The sequence below is a fragment of the Oryzias latipes genome, chromosome 23 (assembly GCF_002234675.1).
Source record: "Oryzias latipes chromosome 23, ASM223467v1".
Classification (NCBI taxonomy): Eukaryota; Metazoa; Chordata; class Actinopteri; order Beloniformes; family Adrianichthyidae; genus Oryzias; species Oryzias latipes.
This window is the reverse complement of record NC_019881.2, coordinates 21,050,964-21,069,090: the sequence shown is the minus strand read 5'-3', so window position 1 is coordinate 21,069,090 and position 18,127 is coordinate 21,050,964. Positions and strand designations below refer to the sequence as shown.

Genomic DNA, 18,127 nt, shown 5'->3' with positions numbered 1-18,127 from the left:
CCCTGTAACTGAAGTGTAACAACAAGACCAATGATTGGCTGTTCAAAATGCATCTTGGGTATGCGTGATGCATGACGGGATATTGCTCACATCCATGTTTGTGATGCTATGAGCTAAGTCCGGTAGGCGAAGCAGCCAGCCTAATCTTATGATGTTTTTCTCATTTTTGTAGATCGATCATTCTTGCTTTTATTTTTACCCCTCTTGAATGCTATTAGAGACACGGAAGTAGTGGCAGAAAGCGGCTTTTGCAGCAAGATGGACGGCGAGCGTACCAGGATGTGAATGAACGTGATTACCGATGCTTTTTAAAATAAATAATTCTGATCTCTAAACATCTGTGTCTTCAATGCAATGGAATGAGACACACACAGACAGAAATGTGAAGGTATCTGCTGTAAATCTATGAGGTAAATAACAGGATAAATGATCGGCTAGTTAGCAGGTAGCCTACTAGCCTTCGAATGTAAAGCGACTATTAAAGAGTATGTTATTAAAAGACAAGTCCTGAATATTATTATTCCTATTCGACCCTAAAGTACAATATCTGCTGGCTGTCTGTCTACCGGCCAGCCAGCTGCCCGAGTGCCGGCATGACAAGCGAAAGAGCTCCGCGGCGAAGCTAGGAGCTATGTCCGGTGAATCGTATGGCAAAGCAGCCTAGGTATCATAAATCTTATATTTTTTTTATATTCATTGAGACAATAATAAATTGATCATTCTTGTTTTCCTTTTTCCTTTTTTGAACGAATGTGGGTCACAGAGACACGGAAGTTACCGCTGGAAGCGGCTTTTGCGGCCGAACGGAGAGCATATCCGTGTTTATGAATGATTTACGAATAATTATTGCGTTCGCAGGAATTAATTATTTCGTTTGCACAGGTTAATCATTTCGAGGGAACAAACTATTATCTTGTGGGAACAGAATAGTATTTTGTGTGAACAAGATATTTATTTTGTGGGAACAAGATATATTTTAATTTTTTAATGTCAGGACACGGGCTCCGTAGAAATATAAGCTCTTTTTGTGATAGAAAAACCTGTCCAACCCAAAAGGCCTTCAGTCCTCATCTGTTTGCTCAGTTGTTGGACAGGTAAGATGGTAGATGATTGTTCTTTGGTATGTTTCCTTGACATACAAGTTCTTTCCTTATAACTTAACATATTAATAAAGTTATTGTTTTAAACAAAAATGTTGCAGTGAAATGGAAAGGTTTGTTTTTTTCTTTTGCTATTTATGACATTTCTTCATCGCAGTATTGATCAGTAATATTGTACATGTAAGAGTTCATGTTAAGGACCCCCCCCCCCCCCACTCCCCAATGTACTTTAAATATGTGCTTTTTTTGTGTGTGTTGCTGTTTTTGTACTAAAAAAATCCCTTCTTGTTTGTTTCTTTTAAACCATCATCTTTTTGTCGTTAAGATAAGACGTTGGGGTTTTTCGTGACGTCCTAAACTCAGAGGTGGTCGGATGTTCCACAGCTGTTCCCTGTGAAGCAGCAGCACTGTCTCTCGCGGTTGGATGTTTGCTCTCCATCTGTAGGTTTGAGCACGGTCCGGCGTCTCTGATGGATAAGGATCTTGGCGTGTTGGCTCAGCCCTGCGTGGTTCATTAAAGGCTGCTACTCCGCTGCAGTTTTCCTGCAGGCCTCTGCGCTTCCTGCAGCGCTTTATCTCAGCATCGCAGCAGCTATAATAGCTCTGGACAAAGCGAGCCAGGACCCAGTCAAAACATTCCTACTGTACATGTGTGTGTGTGTGTGTGTGTGTATGTGCGCATCCACAATAACCTTGTTTAACCTCAGTAAGACACACTGCTCCTTTTTGCCGGAGCTTAATTCCACGTCTGCAGCCTCACCTTGTCATCTTATCTGCCCTTTGCTATCTCGTGTACACACACACACATGCATGTCCGCACGCACACACACACATGCACACACACGCGCACACACAGTCTTATTCACACCCGTGCCGTGCTGCAATCAGCTCTTCATATTGTAACAAGAGATTAGCACTGCTCAGCTAAAAATCACAATCTGGGCTGTCAGATAGCAGAGCGAGGACGAGCGGGGTGAAACTCACACGTGCACACACACGTGCACACCCCAGACTGTAAAACAGGAAGAGGTCTACCTGCTTCTGCTGTCACAAACCCCTTCATAATCAAAGATTGCAGCAGCTTTTGGAGGTAGCGGCTGCTGCCTGACCCGCTGTGCTTCTCTGCTGGGGGTGTGAGGATCAGAGGCCCTTTAAGCCCCCCACTCGGAGCGGCACTAAACATCCAGACTGTAAAAGTCTCTTCCACTCAGGCGTTTTCCCGTTTTAGAGAGCTGGAAACGTGGAGAAACGGTTTCTTCTTCTTCGTCTTCTGACAGCACAGACTGTAGCAGCGGAGCGTTGACTCCAGGGCTGGCTCAGCATCTGCATCCTGAAGAAAAAGAAAAAGAGGATTTCTGCAGCTTGTATCTGTGGGATCTTGAAAAATGAAACCTTCCTCACTAAGAGCTCGACAATTCAGTGAAATCGGACACATCCTGCTTTTGTGCACTTTTGGGAATGTTTTTGGGGAGAACACACCAGCAGGCAGCTAGAGGAATGACCATCAGATTCCCATCTTCCTCCAGAGTCGTGTGTGTTTGTAACATGAAGCGTAAAGCCTGGACAGAAGTTTAGGATGTAGCGTATGCCGCTGTGTCTCCATCGGACACGTACCCCCCCCCCCCGCATTTCAAACAGGAAGTATCTGCTGGTCCCAAAAAGCCAAAATCCCATAGACTTCTATAGAGAAATACACAGATGTTACTCAGTCATTCTATTGGTCAGTCCTTCTTGCCCTGATATCTTTTTAAACATCTTGATAATCCTCTTTTTTCCCCCATTAAATTTGTCTGTAGTTCAAGTTATTCAAGTTATAAATTAGACAATCAGATGCCTCAATAGAGTAGGTGGAGCCTACTGACCCTCATAATCCAACGTTCAAAACGATAGACATTGGGTAGGGGTGTGGCCTTCCAACAAGCTCACTCCTGATTGGCCAGAGTGGTTACCATAGAAACAATGACTCTGACTATAGACTCGTATTTCACTGGACAAAGTGGTTGTGACGTCTTCTATTCTCAAATACATCACTTCTGGCTCCAACGAAATGAAGCCAATACAGTCGCTATTTTCCCGTGACACGGGCACAGCCATTTGGACCCAATCGACAGTAATTGGTTGGTCTCAGTCCCGTTTCTGGGGCAACTACTGTAGACATTTAGGAGTAAGCTTGTTCGAAGTCCACAACCCTTCCACTGAAAGCAACTCGGACTTGAGTAACATCCAATAAAGAAATAAAATAAGGATTAACAAGAAGATGTTAAGGAAAAGGTATCAGAGAATATTTATTCTGACCAATAGAATGACTAAGTAACATCTGCCTGTTTCTCTATAGAACTCTATGGGATTTTGGCTTCTTGGTGCCAGCAGGTACTTACTGCTTGATACGCCGGGGGGGGGGGTTCAGTATGTCCAGTGATGATACAGACCAACTCTGACATTGTCTGGTTCCAACATGGCGGCGACCGTATCAGGAAAAAATTTTACATTCTTTTCTTTTCTTTTTTCTATTTGACCCCACATACAAAGGATCTCCTTTAGTCAATCAAACAGTCTGATTACCTCTTCCTGTTTCTGATGATTCCCTTTCATTGATGTCTCATTTCGTACCGTTGCCGTTCCATGTTTTAGTTTTGAATTCAAACGATAAACTGGGTTAGTGTGATCCCTAAACCAAACACCGTTTACATTTCTGGTAGCTGTTTTTGTCGTCGGTATAACAGCTGTAAGCGGCTTTTGTTGCCCCTCCCTTTCCACACAGTAAATTAGAAATAGTCTGAACACAAAGCGGAGTGATTTACAGTCCAGAATAAGCTGCAAATGAGCGTAACATGAGCAACATCTGCTGAACAAACGGAGCCAGAAGTTGCATCTTTCTCTCGCTGCTTTTGAGGCTTTAAATGCATCTTTGTCGCTTTGAGCTGAACATAAAAGTAGGTTTCAAACAAACGTTTGTGTAGAAGAACTCCACAGAGGCGCTGGCAGAGCGCCACTCTGCTGCTAATAACCTTTCAAATTTAAGCTTCATATCAATAATTGGGATTTGGGGCTAAAGCCTCATGTAGCTGGAACGGGTCAGGAATAAACAGGTGTGTCCAGGTGTGTGTCGCTTTGACACTAAACCTTTGGAGTTTTCTACTGGGGGGGCGCTCCACCTTGCAGCAGACTGGCGTCTCTCTGATGTGCAGCAGTGATCAATATTCTGTCATTTTCCTCCCATCCTGATGATTAATTTGCAGGAGATGGGAATATTTCAACAGCTGTAAGCCTCTTCCTTGTTCCTCGTTATCAAACGGTCGGATGTGAAACATCTGTGTTCTCCTGTGATGTTTGTTCTCCCCGAGTGCCGGGGAGGGAATCCAGCCCCCAAAAATAGATGCAGGGAGTCAGCCGGAAACCAAAATGTGATCAGCAGTTTGGAGCCGAGCATAAAGGCCGCTTTGATGGGCTCGCCGCTTTACGACTGAAGAAGCAGCACCTCGGAGAAGCCGCCCTGCAGCGAAGGCATCGTGAGCGGCGCCGTTTCTGCGCCGCTCCTTCATTTAAAAAGTCACAAACTAAAAAACTGGATGTCAGAGATCGTAATGTTTTTTTAAAAAAAGTCTGATTTATGAAAACATTTGACACTAAAAATTAATACAAAAAGATCCATTCTATTTTAATTTATGACTTCATTCAATTTCTTATTCAGTTTTTTAGTCAATTTTCCATTTGAAACCAGAGGAATTTGTTTTTTTAAATCACCTATTTAAGATGAGCAAAGGTGGAATTTTTTCCAACAAAAAGATCTTTGCCTGGAACAAAATATAGAAATTGCTATAAAAACAAAAATGTCTGCTTGTTTGTCAACACGTCCTGAAACTTGATTTATTTGGAGCGCCTTTCAGCTTCAGCCCTCCTATTCAAACTCTGTAGTCATTCCTAAAAAGTTAATTTTTCTGTGATAAAACTGTTGAATTTCATGAGAAAAAGGCTGAAAAAAACTGATTTGAGTCTAGATATGATCACGTGTTTGAGGAAAGGTAGTATTTTATTCAACTCCAGGTGATGCTTGGGGGTTATTAACTTGTTTTTTTGGGTGCCGTTTAAAAAAAATAGTTTTCAAAAACTAGTATGAATTGAAAAAGGTGAAACTTTTATCAAGAAAATAGTTATTTCAATAAAAAGGATCATTAAATTTTGTTTTTGCTTAAAAAATGGTTTAAAAGAAAATACATTTTTTAAATAATTGATTATTTTTGCCTCTTTGTTTAATTTCTTTGAAGCCTCTCTGGATATTTTTGGTTGATTCAAGCTTTAAAATTGCTTAAAAAATGTATACAACCCCACCCCGCCCCTATTTATGTGTTTATTTCTTTATGTTTACCACCAGAGAAGGTCATTGAGGTTCGTCTACAGAAGTAACACGTGTTAACACGGAGCTGTTGGAAAGTGTGGTTCTGAATTAAGGCAACAAGAGCAAATCATTCATGAAACTATTGCTGGATATGGATTTAAATGAGCCGCTGTGAGCGTGTCTATAGTGGCTTCCAGCAGCTTTTAGCCTGGGAGGGGGGGTTCTATGTGTTTTAATCAGCCTGCACAGAGGAAGAAGGAGGGCACGCTCTCTTTCTTTGGCTCCATAATGAGGCTTTTTGCTGTAAATCCTTTAATCTGAGCTGGAATGAAGGCTATATCTGTCTTCTGGCTGGAAAGAACAATCCTTCATTCTGCGTCTTTTACTTCTTACACATATTTTTATTAGGAGCCGCACTAACCCACAGAAACAGAACTGTTTTATTCTTTCGTAGAGGTGGACTACAATTTAAAAAAAAACCAAACATGCACAAATAAATGCAGGTTTGAAGAGGTCCATCTGTTATCAGCGCTAATTGTTTCTAAAAAACACTCTGGAGAGAAGAGCAGCTTTTAATGAAGAGCTTCTTCTTCTTCTTCCCGTCTTAACTTCCATTCTGCTGGATGCTTTTCAGACACACGGCTTCCTTCACAACCCGTTTTGTCTTTTACACATTTTCCCAAAGTCCACTTTCCCAGTAAGCTTCCCTCAGAGCTGATTAACCTGATTAGATGCAGATTTTTAATCCAATTGTTAAATACCTTCTGGTTTTTACAGAAAGATTATCTAAAGTGGTTTTAAATTTCCATTCGGGAAGTTGGGTAAGTCCATAAAGTCTTCAATCACACGGTAATTATCACTGTTTGGACTTAAGCTCTGCGTTCGGCACAGATTCATTGAAAAATGAGCAGAAATAATGAACCAAATGGAAAGAAGGTTTTGTAAATATTTTAAGCACAAATACTCATCAAATGATTTATGCTTATTATACTAGAATGAGGATGAAATGTTTGCAGTACATACAGTAGATACACGCATACAGTAGAATATAGTAGAATAAATGAATATTGACTTAAATCTAATACATTTGCCCCCGTCAAGGGGCGGGGTCAACCAACTGTCCCGCCCATTTTGGGGGAGGCACAAATCTATATTGGTTTAGTCTAAACAGCATTTATCAGTCATTTTATACTAAACTAAAGATGAGTTTTCCTTTACTGATGGGACGGTCAGTTTGAGTTTCTTTAAAAAACTGTTTACCAAAAAAAAAATGTTTAAACTGAAGAAATCTCTAATTATTATCGCCTTCTGGGTTCTCCTTTTATTTCTCTGCCTTCATTTCTCTTTTACTTCTGCTTGTTTTTTGTGTTTTTTATTATGACGGGCTTATTGAATTATTTTATTACATGTGTATGGATTGGTTTTATTGTATTCTTGTTTGTTTTTTTATGGAAAGCACCTTGAGCTGTGTGTTTGACATGAAAGGTGCTTTATAAATAAAATTAATTTCAATCCAAACATTTGTGTTTTTAAAAGTCCAGAGCTGGAGAATGAGACTTTCCTCAGACCAGAAGTGTTGTCTCTCTTTAAAAGCAAATGATGCTTCCTAATTGGAGGAACTCACCTGGTTCAGGTAATCAGCTCATGAGGGGTAGACCTTAAAAAACAAAAAACAAAAAAACAGCAGCTCTTAAAGGCTTGGAGTGGAGAATTCTCCCAGAACCACCAGCATTTTAGTTTGGGCAAAATAAATATTTTAAAGGCCGAGAACGTTGCTTTGACGTGAACTCACAATATTTTTTTAGCTGTTTTTCTTGCTCCTCACCCCCCCCAACCAAAAAAAAAAAAGATGGACATTTTAAAATATTGAGCAAAGAAAAGCAAAAGCAACCGTGACACAAACGTCTTGTTGGGCGTTTCTTTTTGAAAGGTTTCATCAGAAGACTCACCTCTGCGCAGCGGCGCCTCAGTTCAGCTGCAATCAATCCGTCCATCCTCACCTCTTTCAAATCTGTGACAGGACACCTGACAGGCTTTATCTTTTCATGTAAAGCCCGCTTTTAAACATCACAACACCATCAGGATGGAGATCTGCTGCGGAGTCTGCAGAGATCTTCAATCGCCACATCTTAAGGACTGAAAAATTAGTTGCTGAGAGATGTCGGGCGCTCTGACAGATGCTCTCATGTGAGCTGAATGCAGCGCTGCGCCAAACAGGCCGCAGTCAGCAGTGATGTACAACACCCACATCCATTACCCGCCCTGCAGGGACCTGTGGCAGCTCCCAGCGTTTCCCCTCCTCTGAAGGAACCGGGTCGCAATTAAGGCGCCGTGTTGCAGACAGACACTGGAGGACACGCCTGCTTTCATCAGTGTGCCACCGGGAGGATCATGGGAGTTCATGTTGATCTCACAGTCGATTCAGTTTGCAAAACGCAGAACACGCCAACGTACACGTGAGAGGGATCACGCGTGTTCACCCTTCAGCTCAGCAGAGAGCCTTCGCTGCTTTGATGGAGACTCGTATTTATTTAAGGAGATCGATTTCCCTCCTTCCAGGCGGTCCATCTTCCTGCTTGAATACATTTGCACTGACAGGAGACCTTCTCTGACGTCGGTGATTCATCACAGTGTGTCGTTTCAACCTCCTCGTGCTTTGGTTGTTCTCCACTGTCACAAGAACCTAGGTGGTTCTTTAAATTTGGTGTATGTTACAGCGTTTTCGCGTTTTCTCGTTACATTATTGGTGTTGTTGTTTCTGTTTCGGCTTTTCCCATCAGGGGTCGCCACAGCGAACGAGTCGCATGGTAAACTTGGCAATGTTTTACGCCGGATGCCCTTCCTGACGCAACCCTCTCAAAGCAACCGGGCTTGGAACCGGCACAGAAGTAGAGAAGGGAACAGGGAGCAACCCGGAGTCGAACCCTGGTTTCACGGACGGAAGGCGCCGCACACCAGCACGAGCTAAACCGGCTCCCTGTCGTTACATTATTGCTGAAATCCGCAAATTAGGATTAACATTTACATGGACTTTTCTCACTTTTCTCTTTTTATAACTTTCAAAGTTCAAACTTTCATAGAAAAAGAACTCCGGGAAATATAGAATAAAAACAAAACAAACGCATTTTGTACGGCAGACACGGCACAAAGGAGATTGACTGACAAGGTCAACAGCCAATCAAGACACAGAAAAAAAAAATCATGCAACAGGTGAATCGTTAACCGTAAAAGGATATAGCTAGGTAACATTCTATACCATAAACTCTTTACAGAAATGGGTTAGGGTTTTTGTTTTTAACCAATACAAGCTAAAAGCAAACATGTCTTTCCTAAACAAGCAAAAAAAAAACAAAAAAAAACTGACCTTTTAGCCTGTCAGTCTTTTTAGGCTCCTTATTCAAGGCTGATTCATAAATTCCAAACCTAAAAAGAAATCCACAAAGAAACGTCCAAGGGAAGATTGGAATTTTCTCGCCCAAACCTCAATGTTCGCGGCTTCCATCCTTAACATGACCCTCCTGGTTGTAGCAGTTCAGTTGGTGTCTCAGACAAGTTGTGCGTTTTGTGTCTCAGCCACCAAATTTGGCATGGATGTGCCGTAGGACATCCGCTTTCAGAGAAAAATGTGAACGCTCTGTTTGTCTGTAGCGTAGAGTCAAAGCAGAACCTTTTCTATGAACGAGTTGTATAACAAGCCTAAATCTTCAACCGCTCAGATGCCACATCAGAACTAGAATCCATTATATTGAGGGGGGGGGGGGGGTGACCATCGGTGTGTGGCGGGAAGTTTGACAACAAATGCACAACCATAAATGCTGCTCAGGACAGGTGACTTCCTCAGACTCTGGGACGTTTATCACACGATGCAAATCAAAGCTGTAAGTTGGTGTTTTAGATCCTCCAAAGAACGTTAAAGACTGATTCATGTCAACACAAGACTTCTTCTTTGCGTCGCTTCTTCCCTGATCATGTGACCTGTTGTTTCCTGCTCTCCTCTGGCCTCTCGGTCAGTGGCGTCTTTGTGTTGACCCAACAGAGGCGGTCTCTCCTCGTGCCGCTCTGAGATGTCATCAGCTGGTGCTTTAGAGAGGAGAGTTGCTTTGTTTGAAGATTTCCTTCTGGAACATCACTCTCAACATTAATCTGCCTCTGAATGCTCGTCCCATCAGTGGACTTCGTTCCAACGCTTTGAGATTAACGCAAAGCCCTGCTTTGTGACTCAGCAAATCATCTGTCTGATCAGATTTTCTTAGTTTTATCATTTGTAGTTTAAAAATGAAAAGTTTAATGATGTTTTTACTCGGCTGTTATGATTAAATTAGCTTTTTCAGCTTAAAGGTTGAAGAAAAGTGTTTTAAAAATGCAAAATTTAACATACACAGTATTACAATAAAAACCCAACCCACCCTTCCCCCTTCCCAGTCCCCTCCATTAACAAATATGACACATGACCCCCCCCACACACAATGAATACTGAGAAAAGTAACTTCTGCTGTGAGGAAAGTCCAGCCATAGGAACATCGCCACAGGGAGAAAAAAATCGATTAAAATCAGAAATCAGAGTTTTACTTTTTGGCCATATCGTCTGTAGTGCATCTGTGGACGTACTTGGAGCATCTCTTCTTTGTCTTGATGGTTTCGTGCTTTGATAAAACCTAGTTAGACTCTGTTCCTCAGAGCGCCTGTAGCCTCATGAGCCTCTTCAAAAACATCTCTAATTTTCCTTCCTCCTTCCAGACTGTTTGTGTTTATTCAGCATAAATTGAGTTGTGTGGAAAGCGGATCCCTCCTCGGTGTGGCCGCACTCTTCTGTGTTTCGTTTTTATGCCTTCTCCGCCTCAGCCACGCGCTCCTCCAGGCTTCTTCATTACCACCAATAAGAAGTCAATTTCCCCCGAGCCCCGCCAGTCACAGCCCTCATATCCCCCCCAGGCCTGACCAGTCAACTTCAATGCTCCTCCGGCCCGATGTCATGAATGGCTAATGATGCCCAGCGGTGGGCATGAATGTCAATGAGACCCCATACATGCTTTTCTAACTCACAGAAAATCCCCACATTAAAAAAAGAAACGCTTTCAGGCAACATAAAAAGAAGTTTGGATAGAGTTGAAGCAGAAATGAAGAAGCCGTAGATTCTTGAACTTTAAACCGCCTCTTTGTAACAGCCGGGATCTATAACAAAGTCAGATGGATTAGTGATTAAAATCATGTTATATCTGCTTTTATTTACCATTGCAAGTATGATATATAGTGAGTAAATAGATACAAACATAAGACATAAATTTGGTGCAATATTAGTGATCATTATAGCGATGACTTGCAATAACTGAACAAATGGCAAAATAAAAAAACAGCTAATAAATCTTTTCATTTTAATGACGCATAACGCAACAAAATGTGCTATTCCAACTAATGCTTTCCTTGCTTTAAAAAAAACAACAACTTTTTCATTTCTTTGCTCACTTTTAAATAATTAAGTCAACTTTGACAAATGAAATGTCTGGCAAAGAATCATGGGAACAGTTGAAAAAAGTAATAGGACATTTTAAATAAAATATATTGAAATTCTGGCAGATAACAAATAATAGTCCTTAGTTATTTAAAAAAAATACGAGGTTTTCACTAGAGAAGAGCATTTGTAAATATAATTAATGGGAAAAAAGAAAGGGGCCCCAACATATCACCTTGAGGGATCCCGCATTAACAGACTAGACAGAATATTGTCCAAGACAGACCTGATCTATTTTCATGGCACTCAAACCTTTCAAGATTACTGTGGACAGACTGGAGTTTTCTCAAATGTGTTTTCTATAAGACAAAAAGGAGTTTCTCAGCATCCCATAATAGTTATTTGATGAAAACATCTGGAGATGTATTCTTGATTACTGATATAGTTTTGAGGGAACAAGCACAATTCTAAAACAAGTCAGATGCATTTTTTTGTATTTTATATCTTAAATACCAGATATTTTGAACCTTTTTTTTTTTTTTGCTATAAACTCTTAAAAAAACACCCTTTAACTTTTCTTCACCTTTGTTTACTCTGTTTCTAGTCTTTGAATGCTGGCTGCTATTGATTTCAGATAGCTAGACATTAGGTGCCACGAGCTGCCAAGCGTCTTTGAAGGAAGTATTATGGAGGTGCGGATGGACAGACTCCAGGATACAGAATCACTCAAACAGATGGAGCCGGGGCTGGTTTCAGATTGGCTCCGTCTGTGGGGAATTGTGTCAGAAAGCCAGGTTTGTTTGAACCTGTTCCCACGGGTTGGGAGGCGAAGGCAGGCGCACACGGAGAGGAGCGATGTGAGCGCCGAAGAGAAACTAGAAAGAGCAAAGCTTAGCGAGGTTAGGCAGAGGCAGAAAATCAGTCGGACTTTATTCCCCTGGCTGGAGCTTCGGCAGACATTCCTGGATTCAGTTTCCCTGCAAAGTTTTTGGCAGAAGGCGGTCAGACTTTCACAAAGTTTTGTTCTCAGTTCTTTAATCAGTCACGCTCTATGTCTGGCTGTGTTAAAGCTGCTCCTTGATTTGATCTCCACATTTGCATTTTTTTCCCTGCCTTTCTTCTCTCACTTTTGTCCCACTGATGGCTGTCAAAGTGACCTCATACACAACTTACCAGGACTTAAAGAAAAGAGAGTTTTGGGGTCATTTTTTTGCATTTACTAACGATAAAGGACGTGGAAAATTAAGCTCTAAACTGAATTTCTGAGTATTTCTTTATTTAAATCCCGAATGAGAAGCTGACAAAAACAACTGTTTTTATTTGTGATGTAATACGCTAAGTGGACCTTAACAAAAATGATTATTAACAACATCCTAAAAAGTTTAATTCTGTTGTAGTTTAATAGATGAGGCTCAGAGCTAATGCTCACTCAGTTGAATGTTTTTGTTTGTGACGTACTTTTGACAGTGAGTTCACAGGAAACTTCGTATTCAAGAGTCGTATTCAAAACAGACGAGTCAAACATAAAACTAATTGTCGTATTCATAGGTTTTATTGTAAATTGTGCTTAGAGTATTAATTTGTGCACAATTGTGTATTGATGCTTACGTTTTTTAGTGACCAATATCTTACTCCTGCTCCGAGCTCCCAATGGGGAGGGGAACGGGGGCGGGGTTGCTCCACTTCGGCAGTCCAGCCCACATTTTTAGGCAATTTTCTACCGAATTACTACCGCTCTGCAGAAACTATGTCCTAAAAAACAACACAGGTTTATTCATTTTGGCCAAAAAACGGCATAAAGATAATAAAAACAGCACTGGGAACGCTTTGACAATAGAGCAGAAGATGATCGGACTGGATCTTAAAATTTAGTGAGGGAAGGTGGTTGTTGAAATGATCAGCAAATCTACGCCTATGTTGGCCAAGCATCCTCTCATTAAGTCACATATTTCTCGCATCCCATAACCAAACACAGCAGGTTTATTCCCTACACCTGCCTCAGAAGGTCTGCTAAAGATCTGCCACATCAAAGGGAAATGCTTCTTTGGTTTCCGGGGAGAAGCTGTCTGTGTTCCGCCGGCAAACCCGCCTCTTCTCTTTCATCTTCCTGTTCAGGATCTTCTGTCAAGACAGGAATAAACCAGTAGACAAAGGTGTGTCTGCTCCTGAACAGCAACAGTTTTGCCAGAACTAAGTGGTACAGACTTTAATTAACACTTGGGTGATCTCGTCAGCAGCGCCGTCCTTTTGTGCAGCCAGGTCTGCTTCCGAGCAACAAAACAAGGTGCAGGTTGTGAGAAGATGAATGGAGGGGAAGTGGAAATATTGCTTACGGCGGTCTTTACCAGCTGCAAGGATCTGTGACGGCCTCGAGTGCATCGCTGAAAGAAATTGAAGGATAAACACGGCGGCGAGTATAGATTTAATGTTTTAGAGTCGCAGTCCGTCCAACCCCAATAAACCTAAACACCAGCAGGAAAACGCATTTAGCATGAAGCTGGTGAGTCTCTCTTTTTGATGAGTGCAATAATATTCATAGAAACTCTTTCATTACTGCTAGAGGTCATCGTTTGGGAGCGTTGGCCATGTTTGATCTGCTCAGTTTTATCGCCTAAAACATTGAATCCTGTTCTAGTTTTTATGAGATTACAACTTCAGACTTGTTTTTGGGTCATGTCAGTAGACAGACCATTAACCTTTAACCCTGAAGCTTTAGCTTTAATGGGGACATCCCTTCAATTACAGTAACTCTTCAACTGTTTACGGCTGAAGTGGAGAAAAGTGGTTTTGCGCCATGATGCAACACTCTACAGTAGTAATGTGTAATCGGCGCCGATATTAAACGCCGCTTTTGTCCTCTTCAGAATCAGCTGATTCACATTGATCGCTTAAACAGTCACAGTATGTCAAAGAACATCTGTTATTTAGGTGCTGCCAGCAATGTTTCAGGTGTTAAAGGTTTAAATAAATGAAAACGTAAATATTAATGTGAAGCGACTCCTTCACAATAAGAGCACATTTCCGTATAGTTTCTACATCATGATTAGAAAGATTGGCAAAATTTGAGAAGAGCTGAGAAAGCTGATCTATTTTTCCTTTTTGTTGTGCCAAGAGCCGGCAGAACCATTTAATATTTATATGTATATTAATATTAAAAACACATATCTATGTAATTGAATTTGGCAGCAGCTTTTGTTTCCCTTTTCTTTGCAGATAAATGTGAATATCAATTGTCTGTTTGACGATCAAGCTGCTTTATCAACCATTAACACAGGAATACAAACTAACATAGTTCCAGATCATTCTGTCTCAGTTGTCTGTAACATGGTGATGGGAAAGTTTGCAGCATTCTTATTCAATCGTCAGTAACGCGGGTTCAGTTCTTGACTTGCCCGCCCATGTGTGGAAGTGTCCTTGGGTAATAAACTAAACCCCACGTTGCTTTTGTTGGTTATTGGTTGGCACCAGTACTTTGGGCCTTCAGCAAAGGTAGAAAAGCACCATATAGGTACACGTCATTTACCTTTTACCATGATTGACCTGATTTTAAATTGAGCACAGGTGGGAGTTTTTCTGCTTTGACAAATGATTTACGTCAACCAGTGCATTTGACCTTTTTTTTAACCCGTAAGAACCCATGGTGACATCAGTGTAACGGAAAGATATCACAGATGTGTTCAGTGGTCCACTTGGTTTGTGGTGCATTTCATGTTATTCAATTTTTCTGGGAAAATGGGTCTGGGTTCTTATGGGTTAATTTTAGCTAGTACGATCTTGAGGGGATTGCAGAGGCTGGTCTGCACATCATTCGGTAGACACCATTTTTGGAGAGTATTTTAAGTGTTTTATGGACTTTATCATTTGTACATTTATTACTCTTTCTATGGTAAAGTTCCTGCTCAAACTATTAGCCACAACACTTCTGTCCTTCTTATGTTCGTCTATTGATTATTGTTGTTTTAAGTCCATTGTGTTTTATGATTTTTTTTTTTAACTTGTGCTCTAAATGTGCTCTACAAATAAAGGGGTTGGGTTAGTAGGGTAGGTAGGTTGTTTGGATGATTGACTGCAGTACATACAATCCTTGGATTGTTAATACATCTGCTGTGTGATACCTCAATTGCTTAAAATAACTGGTTGCACAACCTCAATGTAAACTAAAATATCAAGAACATTTTTCCTTAAAGACAGAAAATGTAATGTTTATTATTTATTGATGGATATTGATGGATTAGACGTTGGACCATTGGAGGAAAATGAGTGGTCGCTGTAGATAAGTCGACTAGGTGAACCAGTGAACTTTTTACCATGGATTATGTGGTGAAATGATCCTCTAGAACCGTGTATTTTAACCAGTGTGTTGTGGTACACTAGTGTGCCGGGTGAAACTGTCAGGTGTACCGCGTTAACTTACTCAATTCCACCTGATTGGTCTAAAAAACATTTACCATCATCAGGATTTTATATCTGTGTTCATCCAAACAGAACAGAGTTTCCTACAGAGTAGGTAGAAATATGAACTATCGTAAAATACTTTTTTATTCAAGGCACTTTGATAAGATTGGTTGTTGTTGATGCAGACTATAGTGGCATCTTGGGTTGGTGGTGTGCTTTGAGATTTTTATAAAGGAAAAGTGGACATTGGTTAAAAAAAACGGTTGAAATATATTGCTCTAGAAGAACCAGACTACATTTCTTTTACTAAAAATGTAACTATTTTCTTTTCTGTGGCTGGACTTGCAGTAAAATCACGGAAGGCGTGGATTCAACAAATAATTGAGATTTTTTTTGCTTGATTCCAACCAGGCCCATCTGCTGATACCGATCATTTTAAAATTAATTAGCTGGTTAGTCATCGTCTTTGAAGAACTCAATAAACTGTCAGATATGAAAACACCAGACGAAGTACACTTCTGTTATCTCTGTGCGAAAAAGTCTCAGATTAGTTGATCCCACCAAGTTCTCCCTGAAATATTTAGACTCAAAACACGATAAACTATCAATGCAGCGTCGATGGTCACGAACCAGAGTCCAGAGTCTTCTAATGTCAGAGGCCACTGGCGATGTGCTGGAAACCACAGCTCTAACAGCCTATAGGGAAGTTGGATCTGATCAAATCCTGCTAAATTCAGTGATAATTCAGACTTTGGAGACTCCAGTAAACCCTAGAATTGAGCTGCAGCGGCTGCTTAAAGTCAATAGTTGTGATTCTAACGATGTCTCCGGTGTAATCTTAAAAAGCGCACTGCAGCCAAGGCACACTCTTGATATTTGCGAACAGGTAATTTAGAGGGGCAGGTGGGCAGAGAGATAAGTCTTCTCCCACTAATAAATCCCTCGGCAATGAAGCGAGCTGAATGGAATTTGCCGCGAGCTGAAGCACAGACAGTTGACCATCAGAATGATCCGATGGCTGCAGTAAAAAAACGCAGCGATTTCCCAGTAAAACACCCCGACCATGAAAGCGCTAATAAACCAACGCCACGTGGCTGCAAGCGATCCGGGTTTATTGAACAGGAAGCTAATGAGAGGCAGTTTATGTGGGATTAAAAGGGAAAAAGTTCATGAAAGTGAATCACTTCAAATAATCTCAGTGTTGCCCACAGAACTGGCTTTGAGGAGAACATTGTTTACCCAGAAAGAGTGTAATAACGGCGATGTTACCCAAACCTATAGGGCTTGTTTTACAGCCGCGGGCCATGGCTATAATTAAACACTCCCATTCAGACTAATGGATGCAGAAATCCACCATGTCAAACAGCTAATTGCTGCACTCTGTCTCCTCTTTTGCCGTGTGCCCCCTCTTCTTTTGTCTTGTGTAATCCCATCTGGCTCAATTAAAATCTCGGAAAAAATCCAATAATTTCCCTCACAATTTTTTGTGAAAAACTGAAGATTCTGAAATAAATTTAAAATGTATTTTATTTACAAAATTGTTGTTTTTGTTTTGATTCTTGCATCAGCTGCTTTATTAATTATTTAACATCTGACGCTGAAACAAACAGCAAAATCTATTTTTCCAATTTGAGATCAATTTAAGTCACATTTAAAAAAATTGGGATTTTTACGCAAAAACGTTAGCAAGTCTTTTATTTTGGAAATTTTTATAAACCAGTTTATTGTATTTTTTTAATAACCTAATTTAGTAAACTTAACCCTTATAGTAACCCTAACCCTAACCCTTATAGTACATTTTTACATAAATGAATAGACAAAGAAACTAGCAAAATAAAAAATACAATTGGAATTGTTTTGTTTCAAGTCATCAACACAGAAAATAAAGGTTTAACGATTCATTTTAACAAGCATGATGCCTAATCTTGACCCTAAACACAAAAATAACTCGCATAATTTTTTATTTTGGTCTTACTACTATTTTAACATTTTTTCGCCACTTAAATGTTATTTAAATATCAGGTTCATAAAGATATTGCTTCATAAAGTTCTTCATCATAAATGTGTCTGTAGTTTTTCCAGTTAGGTGACGTTTGTGTTTTACTGTTGGTCTCTGAACGCTTCATAACATTTTCCACTAATTTTACCAAATAACTTTATTTTTTCTTGTTTTACCCCACAGACGAGATGGAGTGGTGGTGGGCGTGGCCGCTCACGATGGTCACTGTGGAAATCGTTTTCCTCAGCCCCACCCTCGGTGGGAATTCCGAGTTTCCCGTCAGAACCCTCATCAATAACGTCGTCTCCGATCCTCGCACGGGCAGGCTCTACGTCGGCGCCGTCAACTCCCTCTATCAGCTGAACTCTGACCTCGAAGTGGAGTTCGAATCCAAAACGGGGCCCCAGATTGACAACCGGCTGTGCACGCCGCCCGTCACCACCGCCTGCGAGGAGGCGAAGGACACAAACAATCACAACAAGCTGCTGCTGGTTCACAGCGCCAAAGACATTCTGGTGGTGTGTGGCAGCGTCTTCAGGGGCATCTGCTCGCTGAGGAACCTCAGCAACATCAACCATGTCATCTACTTTAGCGACAGCAACGGCGAAAAGTCCTATGTGGCGAGCACGGAGGAGGGCCTGTCTGTGGTGGGAGTGATGTCATACTACATGGTGGGGAAAACCCAGCTACCAGTCTTCCTGGTAAGGATGATGATCAGAATGGTGTTGCAGAAATGCTTCCCAGCTATAGTACTTGATCAGGTATCTTTGATTGTTCAGGTGTTATATTTTTCTACAGAGCCCGTGACCTGACATGGGTTTTAAAAAATAAATAAATAAATAAATAAA

The 18,127-nt window shown here is 40.9% G+C and overlaps 1 protein-coding gene across 1 annotated transcript in view; it reads left to right on the top strand.

Annotated features, from left to right (window-relative positions):
- Window positions 1-18,127, top strand: part of LOC101167917 (plexin-B2) — a 168,912-nt gene that overhangs the window by 96,714 nt on the left and 54,071 nt on the right. The window contains exon 3 of the mRNA XM_004083283.4: window positions 17,463-17,980. Coding sequence (XP_004083331.2) covers window positions 17,468-17,980 — 513 coding nt within the window. The 5' untranslated portion in view covers window positions 17,463-17,467. The remainder of the gene's footprint in view (window positions 1-17,462; window positions 17,981-18,127) is intronic.